Raw genomic sequence first — 17,141 nt, forward strand, 5'->3', positions numbered from 1 at the left:
TTCCAAGACATGCAGTGCCATGACAAATATCCTGCCTGCAGAATTATGGCTTAGTTATTATAAACAAACTAGAACTTACTTCCTATTTTTAAAAAAAGTATCTCATGATTACATGGGTCTATTTGTAATTCATACATTTTAAGGTCAACAGGGACCATTATGCTCATATAATCTGACTTACAGGAAGTAGAACTTCACCCAGTAATTCCTGCACCAAATACAATAACTTCTGGTTGAGTTATTGCATACCTTTTAGGAGACATTTAGTCTTGTTTTCAAGAGTTCAAGCAATGAAAAATCTACCCATTTAAATCAGTAAATAATTCCAAAATTAAATAGTTTAACTGTTGAAAACATGCACCCCATTTCCAGTTTAAATTTGTTGTTCCTCTTTTACAGAGAATGAAGTCACAAAGCAACTCAGCAGTTTAATAGTAGAACTAGGAATAAAACCTAATTTCCAGCTCATGCTGCCTTTTATTTGTCTATTTACCATGAATGAATCTACTGATGCACTATACGTCACAGGAAAAAGGTTCAATAATAGTGCTTTTATGTCCAGGTGTGTTTTAGATAATCCACAGACAAAAAATGGATTTTTTTTTAAATGAAATATATCCTGAAGTGCTATGTCCCAGGAAGTTCCTAAATATATTGCACTCAGAAGGCTAATATTCTAACATTAAAAACTGTCCAAATAATGTGAAATGATCGTGTATTTTATCTCAATTGTCATTACCAAAGTCTAATAATCATGACATGCGATTATACTAAAACTATTTAAAACATGGATTTGGCCATTAACATGAAGAAAAAATAAAATCACATGTTAAGTAAGTGTTGTGGACCCATTTATGATCAATTTGGAAATAGCTGAAATTGTATTAAATAAATTGGTAAAAACTCCTTGTGGCAGAGCACAGGAGTCTAAAATTATCAAGCCCTGTGGTCACTTCAGCACCAATTAGTTCTCCTGGAGAAAATTAATTGGAGAATATGCAGTTAATTGGCTGACCAGTCTGAGGAAGGGGAAATCACTTAGCCACCAGATGAGAGCTATAAAATAAGATAGAGGAAGGAAGTGAGGCAGAAGGAATTGGGTTAGTTGAGCACAGTATGTGTGAGATCCCAAAGGAGAGAGAACTCTGTTCCTCTTTGGCTCTGTAAAAAAGGCAAACAACTATTTGAAAAGATAAGAAAATATTTGGCTGCACAATTCTGCATTGGGGTTGGTGGCCAGAATATAAGTAAATAACGTGGAGGTACCACTCACTGGAGAGTCATACATTTCTAGTCATGAGCTGGTGAGAATAGAGCATGTGCCATTACACACTGCAAAGTGAAAACTCCAAGTCTAGTTCCAGTTAACTTTGGTTATTAGCTTAGTTGTTTTGTAAACATTCTAGTTCTCTATGAATCCTACTGTAGTTTTAAGATCACTGAAATCTATACAATTTTCCAGCAGCAACAACATTTCTACCCTGAAAGCTATTCATTTTTAAAATAGAGGGGCTTCTTGGATTCTTACCTCCAGTTTTTTGTGTGAGGAGGACCATGTTCAACCCGAAGTAAAGCGTAGCGAGCTGCATTCAAGGATAAACCCCTGATTCCATCTCCCCACTCTTTTTCCGCTCTTTGAGGTATAGGAAAAGAAACTTCATTAACAAAATAAGTTTTCTAATGCAATATAAACCAGTATCTTTATAACTAAGGGTACATCTACACAGCAGGGCTAAAGTCGAATTAAGCTACACAACTTCAGCTACGTCAACTTCGTAGCTTAAGGTGAAATAGCTTACTTCGGCTTTTGGCAGTGTCCACACAGCAGGAAGTCGAAGAACACTCTTCCTTCGACTTCCCTTACTTCTTATGAAATGAGGGTTACCATGAGTCAGAGTAAGAAGTCCTTCAGCTCAACATTATTTTGAAATAAAGACTTTTAATGTAGACACACATTTTGTTATTTCTGAATAACGTCAGTTATTCTCTATTCCAAAATAATGCTGTAGACATACCCTAAGTGACTTGTTTAGCTGACAGAACACCATCTAAAAAACATTCTATATGAAGGATTGGACAGTGTAACAACTCAGTAAATCGCAATTCATCTCAGAAAATTGGTCCTCTTCCTCCCATTACCTCCAGATTTAACAAACTAAAAACAATAATCATATTTCAGATAGGAGAGCTAAATAAAAAGGTTAGCTATTTGAGCACTGGCAAAAGACAAAAAAAATTATTCATCTCACTACAGAACTGGCAATAGAACCTTTGCCGCCCCATGCCTCCCACTCGAGCTTAACACAGTCATGCTTGCACTACCACATTAAAAATAATTGTGAAAATGTTGCAGCTTGAGGTAGAGCTCAGGTTCTAAAGCGTAGAGGGGAAGGGCTGTAGGGGGTTAAGATCACAAACTCCAGCCCAAGATGCAATTGCAAAGTATTGCATGCAGGGATATTTTGAGCCCCATAAGCATGAGTCTATTAACCCTGTCTGGGAAGATCGATTCCATACACTATGTTGACATACCCTGATGCATAGCAATCTGGATCACCTCATAAAGTGGGCCCAGGTAAACAATATATGTTTTAATATGGCTAACTGTAAATGCACATTTCTAGGAACACAGAACATAGGCCATAGTTCTGTGATGGGGGAGAACCCTATTCTGGGAAGCAGCAACTGAAAAGAAAAATTGCATTAGCTCCCAATACAATGCTATGGCCAAAAAGGCTAATGAAAACCCTGGATACATAAATAGAGGAATCTCAGGTTGCAACAGAGAGGTTATTTTATCTCTGTATTTGGCATTGGTGCAATCACTGCTGGAATACAGTGTCCAGTTCTGGTTTTTACAGTTCAATAATGTTGATAAATTGAGGACGCTTAAAGTGTTAGAAAACATTCCTTATGGGAATATACTCAAGAAGCTCAATATATTTAACAAAGAGAAGATTAATATGTGACTTGATTAGTCTATAAATACCTCTATGGGGAACAAATATTTAATAATGGTCTCTGCAAGATACAATGTAATCCAATGGTGTGAAGTTGAAGTTAAACAATGGCACAATTTACCAAAGGTTGTGATGGATTCTCCATCACTGACAAGTTTTAAATCAAAATAGATTTTTTCCCCCTAAAATCTGTTATACACATCATTTTGGGGGAGTTCCATGGCCTGTGTACTGCAGGAGGTCAGACTAGATAATTATATTGGTCCTTTGGGGATTTGGAATCTATGATCTATGAATGGGAGATTTGATTGGTTAAAGAACTCAATATAGAATCTAAGGAGGTACCTTTTTTACAAGGTTTTTCCTTAACAAAAGGAATGAATGGAAATAAAAAGATTTTTTCCATCAAAACTGTTATTGATATTTCTTGGGAATCACCTTGGAATAACTTTATTATCTGGGGCCTATAACTGTAAGAAACTTTTAATCTTCACTGCTCATAGAAATGAAATGATCACTGTATGCTCATTCAGCCTCCTCCATTCTCAGCTTCTCCTATCTACTGTTATATCTGAACTGTAAGAACCAGAAATGGGGTGACCAGACATCCTAATATTATTGGGACATCTCAATATTACAGGCTTTGTCTTCTATATGTAACTGTATACTCCCTGCTCCCCCCCCCAAAAAAAACCCCAAAACAACAGTGTCCAGATTTTTCATACTTGCTCTTTAGTCACCCTAACCAGAAATAAGTTTGGCCCCAGATGTGAGGAAATGATTGCAGACTTGGGCTATAGTGTGAATTTTTCTGCAGTAGGGAATTTGATTTAGTATATAAAACTCTTCTTTATTCATTCTTACTTTGGCATCAGCAGGCTCCAGATACTTTTATTCTTCTCAGACAACTATGACTTGTTTTTAATAGGGTTAAAGATAAATGTGCTAGCCATAATGAATGGATGGTCTGCTACAGAACTGGCCAAAACATGGGATTTCTAGTTTTCAGCAAACTTCTCATTGTGTAAAATTTGATTTTGTTCCAAATCAGAATAAAATCATGTATGTTTTATTTAAATTTTTCCAAGAATCAGGAATAGCCCCAAAATTCACTTTAGCAATAACAACACAAGTTGTTTCTGAAAATAAACTTTGAATCCCTAACCTGACACTGCTCATTGAAATTAATATTTTTGTTCGCTTCATTACTGCTAGCAGCATTCAGAAGCTGCTGTGGGTCTCTAGAGCAGCTCTAACTTGCAGATTGCTCTTGTCTAGAGACCTAGTCAGTTGGCCAATGCTGTGCACAAGGCAGCACTGCCCTAGAGCTGCAGATCCTGTGATCTTTTCTCTGCATTATGTGTTTGTATAAACAAACAGTAAGTATCTTGGCACTTTGACATTCTCTCTGTCTTGCAGAAAGGAATGCCCTTTTTATACATACTCAATTATGTAATTTTGCTTGAAATTTCCTGCAGAACAGGTGGAATTTTAGGGCTTCAGAAACATGTAACTTTCTTAAGTTTGCTTCTTGACATTAACATTCAAGCATAACATTTCAAATTTTCCCAGTACTAATTCTCCAATAAAAATAAATTCAATATAAGGAATAAAATACATCATCTTACCCTCTATATTCTATGTACTTGTAAATACATCCTGCAATTAGCATGGCAATCAAAGCATAGTACCAAGAGCAAATGAACATCAAGGCAAAACATAAACTCATCCCCAGGAACGAAAGAGACCTAAAAAGAAGCACATTTTCTGAGTTCATAACATGTATGCAAATGTTTTACAAAGCCAATTCTTTCATTAAACTAACTCCCAGAAAGACCCCCTAACAAAAAAGATTTCATAATTTAAATGCATTGGCAAGAACTTCAATAATTGTTCTGAAAATGCTGAAAACTGAACTCAATATTCCATGCTCGCAATGTTCAATTCAGAATCTCTCTACTTGTGCCCATAACTCTCCTCAAGTTTTAAACAGGTCTTTTATCCCTCAATGTTATTTAACACCCATAAACTTTGAAGTGAATTCTTCATTATTTATATTATTCCATATAAATGCAGGTAAAACAGCCAATATTAATAATATTCTTGTTAAATTCAAGTACTGAAGTATGATATATTTCTCTACTGATATGCTGCCATAAGTATGTTATGTGGTAATACAAATTGGTGTATGATAAGTATCTAATGTAGTAAGAAACTATAGAGAAACCTTTTTGCTACAAAGGCTAAAAAAGACACTTTAGGATTTAAAATAGTAACAAAAATAAAAAAATAAAAAAAAATTCAGGTTGAAAAAACAGAAGAAAGTAGAAGTTTTAAAAAGACAAATATACATCAATAAGAAGTGGTCATTAACTAAACAAGGAGAATTTTTTCTGTTTTTGTTTAAATCAGAGAGAAATAGTATGAGATTTATAAACAAAAGATTATATGTTGAGCACCAGCAATGACTATTTTTGGGCCGTCTACTATATTCCTTTATTAAAAATTCTTACACTCTTTTTCAAAGAGCCCTTATACTTGCAGCAAGCCTTTGAAATTTGGCAAGTGGATTGTCCTGGAGTCAACAAAATGCCTTTTGCTGGCTTCAAGAAAATCAGTTTAGATCTGGCCAAGCCTCAAACGTGTAAAAAATTTTAATTTCCCACATGCATTTCACACAAGGCATAGCATGGTTTTGGTTTGTTGCCAAAAATCCCCAGAATTGCATTAGCACTCTGGGCAACCATCTCAGGGGATCTCACTTCAGCAGCTCACACAAAGAGCTGAAGCCTCATCTACAATAAAGGGGAAGGTCGTCTTAAGATATGCAGCTCCACCTACATTAATAAGGTAACTGGAGTCAACATATCTTAAATCACCACCTACATAGCAGAAGGTCAACAGGAGCAAACACTCCCATTGGCTTCCCCAACTCCTTGTGAGGAGCAGGAATACCGGTGTCTATGGGGACATCCTCTCAGTTTGAATTAGTGGGTCTTCACTAGACCTGCTAAATTGAACCACAGAAGCAGAGGCGGACTGGCCTGGTGGGATACCAGGAATTTCCCGGTGGGCCATCCTCCGAAGGGCCAGCTGGCGGCTGCTGGAGGAGGAGGGGGATTGTGACAGGGCACCGCAGCCCTGCACTTTAAATTCCCTGGCGCAGGCCATTTATAGGGCACGGTGGGGCCGAGGGAGTGCAGGCGTGGTGTGCTCAAACACCACGCAACAGGTGAGTGGGGAGACGCCCGGGCGTGGTGTGACGTCATGGCCCAGGACTTTAAAACCGCCTGGCCAAAAGTTGCATCATGTGACCCAGCTTCAGGCCCGGCAAGTGGTCTGGAGCCTCAGAAGCAGCCAGGGCCAGGGCTGCGGGGACTTCTGGGGCCCAATCACAGACTCCAGCACCACAAACTGGAAGGCAGAAGGTGGGGGAGGGGAAGGGAGGGAGGAAAAATAGGGAGAAGAGGTGGGAGAGGAAGGGACTTTTGCTGAGGGGAGGGGGCAGATCAGGAGAAAAAAGGGGAAGGCACCAAGGGACAGAGTAGAGGAGAGACAAATGCCAGGGGGCCAAGTGGAGACAATGAGGAAAAGGGCAGGAGGGGAGGTGTCAGTGGGGGAGGGGACAGGGTTATGGTGGGAGAGGAGAGGGTAAAGGAATTGGAAGCTAGAGGGAGGAGGTGCTGGAATAAGGTTTGAAAGAAGGGGTGGGCATGAGGAAGGCGGGGATGGAGCAAGTCAGGTGTGAGGGCACAGGGGCATGAGGGGAATGGGGTCAGAGAGTTGTGAGGGGGTGGGCATCAGGGAAAAAGAGGGCAAAGGGGAAAGGGGCAGTGAGGGAAGGAGGGGCACCAGAAGGGTACAGGGGTAAGGGAAGATGCAGGTGCCAGGGGATTCTGCGGATGAAGCAGAAGGGCAGATACCTGCAGGAGAGCGATCAGCACCAGAGGAGAGAAGCAGGGCAGGTATGTGAGTGAGATGTTAGGAGAGGGGATGAGGAGGGGTATCTCACATGATCAGAGTGGGGCTACTGGAGGAGTGGGCACAGGGAGGAGAGAAGGACTGGTGGAGGGGGGCAGGTCGCAGGAGGGCTGAGGGCAATGAGGGCAGGAGTCAGGACAGCAGAAGAGGGTGAGGTTTGGTGGGGAAGCAGGCACCAGGGGAGCTGATGGAGTAAGGGGAGGAGACAGGGCAACAGAGGGAAGAAGGAGAGGTTTATAAGATCTTTTTAATAACTTGAGTACCACAGTGGCACATTCAAACAAGCCACATGAACTCAGTACTGGTGCACAACACAAAATTCATTCTGCTCATGGGAGGAAACTCTTAGAGGGAACACTTCCCCCAGCCTCTACACCCCCGAGTTAATGTCACACACATTGGGTTAATGCAATTGCAGGATAGTTGTATGAGGGGAGTTTGGTGGGGGCCAAACTAATCCCTATTGTAGGAGGATAGTGGGAAAAGTCCTTAGAGAGGGGTCACATGACACCTTTTACTTCTTGTCATGTGTCCATCTTGCCACGAGAGTGCTACCTCCAGAGGCCTGGCTAATGGGAGTCAGGGGGTGTGGCTAATGGGGGCTAGGGCATGGTTAACAGGGGCGTGGCTAATGGAGGTCAAAGAGTAAATTTTAAAAAAATTCTTTGATGTGAAAAAGTGGGCCATTCTCAACCCATTTTCCAGGCCTATTTTGATTGCCAGTCCACCCCTGCACGGAAGTTTGACCGCGGCAGCGTTAATTTTCCATGTAGTGTAGACATGGCCTGAGAGTCCAGGTGGGATATAGATAAAATACATATTGCTTTTTTTGCTTTTTGTCCCAAACAAAATACCCTTTAGCCTAAGGCAATGTTTCTTAAACTTTTTAAGATTGAGGAACACCAAACCATTTTTTTTAAAATGAGGAACACCAAGGATTTTTGTTGAGCAAAAAAGGTCGGGAGGAAAGTTATTAAGGAAAAAAAAAGGGTCACCTGCCCCTTTAAGGGTGGCCATTTTGAATTCTGTTGTTCTCTGCCGCACACCGGTGTACCACGGAACACAGTTTAAGAAACACTTGCCTAAGGGAAATTCACCATGTTTGAAGCAAGACCTTTGCCCCTAGCAGGGGAAATCCTAGCATCATATTCCCAATGATTTTAAGGGGACTAACATTTCATCACCTAGATGTAAACTCAGTACTACAACTGGGTGTTAACAGTTCTATGAACTTCAAAAAGCTCATTACTGAGTAAGGCACCACAGTTCACACAAATTGGGAATCCAGATCTCAAATACGGCAGATTCAAGCCTGAGTCACTTACCAAAGTCAGAAATTTTGCCAAATACAGATTGAACCTCTCTAGTCCGGTACCCTCAGGACCTGACCTGTTTGGAACCAGAGAATTTTCCGGACTACAGGAGGTCAATATTAAAATTAAAACTAAATAACAGCACAGAACACTGAGAGCTAGGATTGGTGGCTGTAAGGAAACCATATGGGACCACAGAAAAGTTGGTCACATCCATGAAAAATGGACATCTGGCTTACTAAAATCATTCTGGATGACAGATGTTTCCAGACCAGAGAGTTCTGGACTAGAAAGGTATGAAGTATATGTTCTTGGCTATGGTGTCTCTAAAAGCAACTTACTTCAGTACATATAACTTTCTTTCAATATGTTACCTGTCCTCTTTCAGTGGTTGGTCAAGAAAAGAAAACAACCTTTTCATACTTCCAGCTAAAGTCCTTGAACTCAAGTAACAGTGTAGCAGTACTAAGATTTAGTAGCTGATTGAGGTTTTGGGGGTGGAAGGGTGAGGGGGAAGTGAAATATTTCTTTACATTTTACAAAAAACAAGGATGTTTACTCTTAGTTTGCAGCAAGCAACAGTGTTACTATTGACATGAGCACAGCACAGTGGGACCCATTCCATCTACCACACGGACCTTTGCCCCTAACAGCAGAAGTAGCCGTCATGGGATGTCATCCTCTCTCCATCAGCACTAGGGGGGGTTCAAGCACACACTGGCAGTGAGTTTGACAGATATTTGCTGGGAATCTGCATACTACTTCAGGGCAGTAACCCACACCGTGTTAGTATAAAATTTGAATAATAAAAAGTTCAAATTCTCTAATTGCCTCTTTCAAAAGATAATAAAATGCTAAGTAAAAGAAAACCCATGTAAGGGAATAATGTAAGGAGTTTTAATCTTTGCATGTAACTGAAAAGGGTAGCACAGTACATATTCCAGATTCAGGTTGGGTGTTAACACAGTATGTTTTAAAGCACAGATTTGTGCCTTTCCTTGAAGTTTATAAGAATTAAAAGAACCATTTAGATATGAGCGCTGACTCCAAGCAACTATTCATTTTCAAAAGTATGTGCACTACCATTACCACCCATGTAATGACTGCTTAGGTAACTGCACATGCACTACAAATTACCGGTTCATGCAAATTCCAAGTTGCAGCATATATTTGAAACAAATGTATGAACAAATTATATGCAAAACTGAGCAGCACAATGTTTAAAATCAGACTTCTAATTTACTTAAGTTTAGTGAGCCAATGAAAATGAGTTTATAGCCAATTCCATTGTTCTGGAATTATAAATAGTGCATTAATGTAATTATATGAGTTTTCCAAAATAATGATGTAATAGAAGACCAAAAGCTTTCAGCTGCCACTGAAGTTGAGTGGAACTGTGCACTGACCATTAAGTACTGTAAAAATACTAAGTATTCTGAAAAATCAGAGCATAACTTCCTCAAATTAGGCATCCAAATTAGAGGACACTTTTGATAACTTTGGCCTTAATCTCTCTGTCTCAGTTTTCCATGTGCAAAATTGGGATAACAACATCATCTAACTTCAATAACGTTTGTGAAGCACCTGGCTATTACAGAGAGAACACCGAAGAGACTCCAAGAAAGAAAAAAATATTTTTTTATTTATCTTTTGAGGGTTTGGATGGTGTGCATTTAATACAACCTGGGATTACACACTGAATGATAAAGGTAAACATAAATATTGAATTAACTATCCATTCCCTGTGTCAGGCAAGGGTCCAGTTAGGTCCTGAGTTGCACCAAAATACTGTTCTGGCACATTTTTGAGCGGCCAAAATCAGTACTTCTTAAAACCATTCAGTAAACATAACTGCAGGTGAAGAAGAGAAATCTTGTAATGAAAGTGTGTATATGAATAGGTTAATTTTATGTCCAAAATTACTATTATTTGAATGGCAAAGTCATGTACTCCAGTGACTGGGAGTGTGAGGGGGAGAAGTTTAGGACTACAGCAATGGTTCCTATAGAAATGAAATTGTGTATGTAAGTATGTAATTAAAGACTATAGTAATAAATACATTAAGGGGACTGAATTAAGGCTGCACAGAGGTTATGTTCATAGATTCATAGAGTTTAAGGTCATACGGGACCATCATGATCATCTAGTCTGACCTCCTGCATGCTGCAGGCCACAGAACCTCACCCATTCCTGAAATAAACTCCCATGTGGCTTTAACTTCAACTGTCATTTTGTGGGCTCTTGTTCATAACTATTTCTGTCTTGCTTACTATCTACATCAAACTTAGAAGTAACTGAAATCAACAGGGAAAAATATTTTCCCAAACTCTCTCCTTTACTCTATTTTTAAAATTAAGCCATTCAATATTGCTCTTCTAAATAAGAAATGTACATGAAAAGATTTCCTACCAATGGTAATACTTGAAACGAGGTCTCCAGTTTGGAGTGCATAAAAGAGTTTGCACTGCACAGGCCAAGTTCACAAACATGTAGCACATTAGAAAAAACCTGTAGAGAAAGACATATCTTTCAGAGCAGAAACGAACTCAATAATCTCACATATAAAATCTATCATGCACATAGGAATACATAAATATATTTACAGAAAGTTCAGTTTGGTATAGCAACACGGGAAATACTAAGTCAAATTGGATAATAGTTTGATATTGAGATGAGAGATGATAATCTCTGATAGTGGTGAGTACCAGATGTTTCAGAAGATGCACTTTAGTAGACAAAGAATGAACCATCATTTACACTTTGAAACATGAAACAGGGTTTATATCTCTCAAAAAACTTTTATCAAAAATCTTTATTGTTGTAATTTTAGGTATTTTTTGTTACTTATATAAAACTAATCCTTTATACATTTTACTAATCTCTTTGTAGCATTATACTGTACAGCCTAAGTTCCACATGTAGTGTATTTTGTTAAAAATGTTTATTTTTTAAGTTTTAAATTTAGATATTTTTATTTTTACTGATTGTCCTTTTGATACTGTATTTTAGAAAAGATTAATAGAAATGCTCAGTCTACATTCCCTGTAGCATTATTTCACATACTTTTAGCGGATCCTGTTTATTTCATTTCTCCTTTCTAAAACAGACAAATACCAGATTAAAGATGTGCCATAAAGTGTATCCTTCTTAGACAATTTTCTTGCAACTGTTAATACAGACATAATTCTTTTGGTTTAAAGATATCACTGCGGACAGGAAAAATATTTTAAAAGAAAAGTGCTACTGATGCTCTTCAAGTTTTCAGGCAAGAGACATTTTTCATGTAACAGCTATGGTCTCTGGTATATTGTAAGGCTTAATCTATCTTAATGTAGAGGAAAAACAACCTCACATTTACTGAAATTACCTATAAAATAGGAAAGACATTTGATATTAGAAATATTTTAAATAGGAAAATATGGAAAACAGCTGCTTATTGCAACATTGTGGGTGAATTACTAGAGCAACTATCCTAATTGAAAGAAATATTAAAGAGGTTTTCAGGATGAGTTATTGAGTTAAATATGCATTACATCACTATCTTCTAAGCCTATGATGTCTTGTTTGAAGAGGTCTTTGTCACTCAAAAGCGTGTCTTATTACCTTGCCCACCTTGACTCTCTAATGTCCTGGGGTTAGGACACTACAACACAAGAAAGCCTCACAAACTGTCAGGCACTCAGATACCACAATAATTAGGGCCATGTAAGTACAATAGATGTTTTGGTAGCACTGGACTCAGGTCTGACTTATACCATATATAAAGGTAATACACTTCTCTGAATGTCCATCATGTTTCTTTACATAGACCATGTCTACATTATGAGAAAGGGTCAAATTTATTAAGGTTGACTTTTTAGCACCCGGTTCTGTAAAGTTGATGGTGCATGTCCCCACTGTGTGCAAGAATTTGACAGAGATTGAAGTAGTGCATCCCCAGTAGGGTGGCTACGGTTGACTTGGAGAGCAATGCACTGGGGATAGCTACCCCACAATGCCTGCTGCCCCTTTGGCATTCTGGGTTATGTTTCCAGTGCACACTGGGACCAAAGCAGTGCAGTGGGTGGTTCTGGGTATATGTCATTAACATTCCCTAATGCACTCATTTCCACACACCCTCACACCCAACTTGAGAGCAAGACCAAACAGTCTTTTTGCATCCTTTTTTCTCTTGCTTATCCATGTAGATGCCATAGCAGTGTAAGCATGGGCCCCATCCTGAATGCCACTGAGCATCAAAACAGTATGATGATTTTAACATTGGTGGGCCTACTGCTGGAGTATGTCCAGAGTCTGCAGGAATACAATAAATCTCAGGAGGCCATGAACATACTCTTCTGTGAAGCACTTGAGCTGAGTGACTGGCAAATGCTACAGGCATTTGATCCTCTGTACATAGTGAAATGCCGGTTCTGGTACCATCAGACAAGCACAGACTGATGGAACCTCATTGCGATGCAAGTATGGGATGATCACCAGCGACTGCAAAACTTCCGTGAAAGTGGCCTTGTGAATATGGAAGTTTGCAAATTGCATTTTCCTCCCCTGAAGCACAAGAATATCAGAATGAGACCCTCTCTGACAATAGAGAATTGAGTAGCAATTAACCAGTGGAAACTTACAATGCCAAACAGCTACCAGTTAGTTGGAATCAATTCAGAGTGAGGAAATCTCCATGCCCTTTGCAATCTTGGCATAGATATCTGCATTTGTTTTGATGGTCTGTGAGAACAGATTCCTCTCCCCACCAGGATCTCCTGCATGCTCCATGCTGGTGCTCATCTGTGGCACTGAGAACTCATGGTCACATGCGCTGACTGTTCTGAGGTCTGCTCACCTGAGAGCAGTATGGTCAAATGTCATGGCCAAACCAGTCACCACGGGGGACTGTGGGACACCTCCCAGAGCCCATGAATATCGACTTTCAAAGCGCTGCATCTGCACTACTGCAAAGTCAACCATGCAAGGTTGAATTTAGTGGTTACTCCTTGTGAAAGCAAGAGTACAGAAATTGACTTTAATGGCCCTTAAAGTCAATGCAACAGGCTTCATGGTGCAGACTTATTGTTTAGAAAATCGACCTAATGTGGCTAAGTTTGACCTAAACTCCCAGTGTAGACCAAGCCTTACATATCCAAGAAACAAAGATTACAGGCCATTCTTATTTGATGGGGAACTCTAGCCTGGGAAGCAGTTACTCTGAAAAAGATTTGGGGGTTGTGATGAATAATCGGTTGAACTTTAGCTCCTAATGTGATGTTGTGGTCAGAAAAGGCTAATAGAATCTCGGGTTGCATAAATAGGGGAATCTTGAGCAGCAATACGGAGGTTAATATTATCTCTGCATTTGGCATGTGACCACGAGCTAGAATTCTGAGTCTATTTTTGGTGTCCACAACTCGAGACAGATATTGATAAATTGGAGATAGCGCAGAGAAGAATTAGCAGAATGAATAAAGGATTAGAAAGCATGGCTTTAAGTGACAGTCTCAAGGAGTTCAATCCATTTACCTTAGCAAAGAGATGGTTAAGGGTTTACTTGATTAAAGTCTGAAAGCTACATGGGGTACAAATATTTAATAATGGACTCTTTAGTCTAGCAGAGAAAAGTATAACATGATCCAATGGCTAGAAGTTGAAGCTAGACAAATTTAGACTAGAAATAAGGTATGTGCTTTTGACAGAGTAATTGGAACTGTTCACCAAGGGTTGTGGTACATTCTCTATCATTGACAATTTTTAAATATAGATTGAATATTTATCTAAAAGATATGCTCTAGGAATTATTTTGAGATCGCTCAATAGCCTAAAATATGGCTCTGCTGGAAATCAGACTGGATGATCATAATGATCTCCTCTGGCTAGCAGTTTATGAAAGAATTTCATTTACTCACTTAGCTATTCTATCACACAGGGAGCTCATGGTTATGCACCATAACCTCTAAGCCCTTTTCAGAGTCACTGCTTGTCAAAATAGTCTTCCATGCTATAAATGCAATCTACATCCTTGATTCCCAGATGCACGATCTTGTATTTAGATGTGCTAAGTATATTTTGTTCAAGTGAACCCACTTAGTCAATGTGACCTACCCTGATCTATAGAATCGACTTGTCCCCGGCATTATTTATCATATAACCTATTTTCTGGCATCTGCAAACTTTACCATCAATTATTTTATATTTTTTCCTGATCACAAGTGAAGATATTCAATAGCCATAGGACAAGAATAGATCCCTACTGGATCTCACTAGAAATTCCCCTATTATATAATAACTCCATCATCAGAACTGATTTGTGAAATCTCCCATTTAGTCAGATCTCAGTCCATTTGATACGGCTTGTGTTGCTTTCAGATAGTGCTAATATTTTAATCAGAGTGTATGCAGTACTAAGTTAAATAAGTTATGGAACCCTATTTCAGTTAAGCATTCATTTAATTTAGCATTTAATCACATATGGTCAGTCTAGGTTCTCTTCAGGTTAGCTGTAACCATTACTAACTATAAGATCTGAAAAGTATTTCAAAGACAAGAAAAAAGTCTTGGCAACTAAGTTAAATAATTTCAATAATATGTATGTTTTTTAAAAAAAACAATTCTATGTTTCACATGCATACTTACATTGAAAGAATTGGTGCTACACTATCCAATGAAGCTATGAGAATTCCTATCTCACATATACAAGCAGTGAGAAGTAATGCCCAAGTTGGTTCACCATTTGCTTTTCCATGACCAAATACCTAATTCAATTAAAATATTCAGTAAAATGAGTAAATCTGTTCAATATATAATTCTCAAAATAAACCAAAGAGAAACCATCTTTAATAAAATCCAACACATTTACTGGTTAAAGTCATTTTAAAAACAATTTAAAATCTACATGCATAAGCAGATTCCCTTATATATTAAAAAGCAAATTTACATGCATTAAGACTTGACATAGCAAAGCTACATTTTTTATAATGCAGAATCTACATTTCAGTGATGCAGGAGACGAGCAACATAACATTACTAATCATGGGTCTAATTCTTGATACTGCCTTAAAGGAAGAAAACAACAAACAAGGGAAACAGCATGGAAAAGCTTATAGAAAAGCCTACAATAAATCAGTAGAAGGAGCCCAGTAGCTGAGATATGGGATAAGGGAGAACTTATGGCCAAATCCACTGAGGAAATTTTACTCACAAAGGTGTTGTAAGGTAGAAAGATCAAAGACTGCTTTCAATGTTCCAAAGAATACACATAACAGTATATGTTCCCTCCTCATCTCGCCACACAACCATAACAACAACCACAACAATCCAGTTTCTCCTCTCTCTCATTCCCCATTCCACACCTTGCCTTCCCTCATCCTTCAATCCCCCCTCTCTTTTATTCAAACTCTCCTTCTTCTTGTAAACCCCCATTTTTCTCAAACATATCTTGCCATATTTCAAATGTCTTAAGGTCTCTTGCACCTTTGCATATTTTTCTGCACCTCCTAATATTAGTCATTTTCCATGTTTGTCCAAAAGAGTGAAAATGTATCAAAATAACAGGAGATGACTGAGTTAACATTTTTGCATCCATTGTAACCCTGTTCTCCTTTTGATTTTTATTTGCAGTTTTTTATAGTTTTCAACATTTACTTTGGCTGGAAAAGAGACTGGCCTGTTTGGGATGGGGCTCTGCCCTAAAACACTGCCAGGGAAAGACCTCTGCTCTCTGGACTCCCACCCTACTACCCCCAGTCCTAACCAGAAATTTCCTCCTCCCCCCAAAGAGAGGTCAGAGCTGGGAACCATGCCTTTGCCCGAGACAGGCTGCAGGCTTACAGGCCATTGGGGGGACCACTGCAGGCTGGGACTGTCCCTCAGAGTCCCTGTGAACAGACTGCAGGTATTCATTTTATTTTCCAAAAAATAAAAATTAATTGAGTTAAGGATCAGAGCAATGCCAGGTAAATCTTCTAGTGTACAAATAAATGTCACCTGAACTCTAAACCTACTCTGGAATCTGAACATTAACTTGTTCATTATTTGCTGGCTTGCATATTTCCAACCATAACAAAATTCAGCGGGTCCAATTCTGCCTCAGTTTCACAGTGCACATCTTGATTGATCGAAGAATAAAGATAATAAATCTGCACACAGATACATAAGGACAAAGTGTAGGCTGCAAATGCAACTTGATTTACCTTTTTTAAAAATTAAATTAAAATCTAGCTTTGGCTCAAGTTATGTTTGTACTGCAATCCAAGGTGTGACTTCAGTTCAGACAAACATACCTCTACTAGCTTTAGTCATACTAGGTTTGCTAAAAATAGCAGTGTAGTTAACGGGTTAGGTGCAGACTTTACAAGTTCACCCATAATCCTGAATACCAACTTGCATTGCTCAAGCCTACACCACCACCTCTACCCTGATCTTTTTGGTACTGCTCACACAGGTAAAGCTAGCACCCCATCATTCTTTCATGGCTCTGCAGCACTAACAATAATAAAAAGAATTGAAAACATACTAGTGTCAACAATATACATGCAATGTAAATGTAACTGCATTTAAAATACTGAAGAAAAAAAGTAGCTCACTTGAAGAAATGGTATTATGCCATCTCTCGCAATAGCCTGCAATAGCCGAGGTGCACCAGTAAGACTCTGTAGACCAGCACCACATGTAGAGAAGAATGAACCAATTACAATTACCCATGGAGAAGGCCATGCCAGTGTACCAATCACTAGGTTTCCATTAACTGCTTCTCCAAACCTTGGGGAAAAGATAACATAAATGAACAAGAAAGAATAGTTAATGCTAAAGTGATAAGTCTTCTGCTATGCTCAATATGCACATTTCTAAATTTTTTAGCACTCGATGAATGATACTCAATACTTTAACAAGATAGTTTGGG

The 17,141-nt window shown here is 38.8% G+C and overlaps 1 protein-coding gene across 4 annotated transcripts in view; it reads right to left on the minus strand.

Moving 5' to 3' along the window:
• The window catches only part of SLC12A7 (solute carrier family 12 member 7), a 165,859-nt gene that overhangs the window by 41,980 nt on the left and 106,738 nt on the right, over nucleotides 1-17,141 (minus strand). For all 4 annotated transcript variants that reach the window (XM_075921508.1, XM_075921509.1, XM_075921511.1 and 1 more), the window contains 5 exons: nucleotides 16,825-16,999; nucleotides 14,876-14,994; nucleotides 10,664-10,762; nucleotides 4,589-4,708; nucleotides 1,529-1,633 (listed from right to left, as the gene is read on the minus strand). In XM_075921508.1, the coding sequence (XP_075777623.1) occupies nucleotides 1,529-1,633; nucleotides 4,589-4,708; nucleotides 10,664-10,762; nucleotides 14,876-14,994; nucleotides 16,825-16,999 (618 nt within the window). The remainder of the gene's footprint in view (nucleotides 1-1,528; nucleotides 1,634-4,588; nucleotides 4,709-10,663; nucleotides 10,763-14,875; nucleotides 14,995-16,824; nucleotides 17,000-17,141) is intronic.

Source organism: Pelodiscus sinensis, chromosome 2, assembly GCF_049634645.1.
Source record: "Pelodiscus sinensis isolate JC-2024 chromosome 2, ASM4963464v1, whole genome shotgun sequence".
NCBI lineage: Eukaryota > Metazoa > Chordata > Testudines > Trionychidae > Pelodiscus > Pelodiscus sinensis.